The sequence below is a fragment of the Sinocyclocheilus grahami genome, unplaced genomic scaffold (genome assembly GCF_001515645.1).
Source record: "Sinocyclocheilus grahami isolate Dianchi unplaced genomic scaffold, SAMN03320097.WGS_v1.1 scaffold1386.1, whole genome shotgun sequence".
NCBI lineage: Eukaryota > Metazoa > Chordata > Actinopteri > Cypriniformes > Cyprinidae > Sinocyclocheilus > Sinocyclocheilus grahami.
Window position 1 is genome coordinate 126,688 of NW_015506565.1, and position 346 is coordinate 127,033.

The 346-nt window shown below is 39.6% G+C and overlaps 1 protein-coding gene across 1 annotated transcript in view; it reads right to left on the reverse strand.

The window, feature by feature from the left end:
- LOC107569848 (cytokine-dependent hematopoietic cell linker) overlaps window positions 1–346 on the reverse strand; it is an 18,230-nt gene that overhangs the window by 12,054 nt on the left and 5,830 nt on the right. Inside the window, exon 3 of the mRNA XM_016256003.1 lies at window positions 226–280. Coding sequence (XP_016111489.1) covers window positions 226–280 — 55 coding nt within the window. The remainder of the gene's footprint in view (window positions 1–225; window positions 281–346) is intronic.

Sequence of the window (346 nt, forward strand, 5' to 3'; positions counted from 1 at the left end):
ACTCTATTGTCTTCTGTAGAGCTGCTTTACAGCTGAAACTGAATTGGTCATTAATATGTGTCAGGCTGTGCAATCTAATTATTTAAGATGTTTGACATCAACGTAAAATCTGTATAAATCTGTATAAAAAATCTGTATAAAATAAAGTTTTGTTGGTTTGTCTCTGCATGTATTTTGATGAGTCGACTCTGACTCTGTCTGTGATTGATCGGCTCACGTACAAACCTTCACCCAGGGGTGTGTGTGCGGATGTGATCCACTCTCGTCTGTTCATGTCATCCTGAGAAATCAACACATCTGATCAGTGACACACACACACACACACACACACACACACACACACACA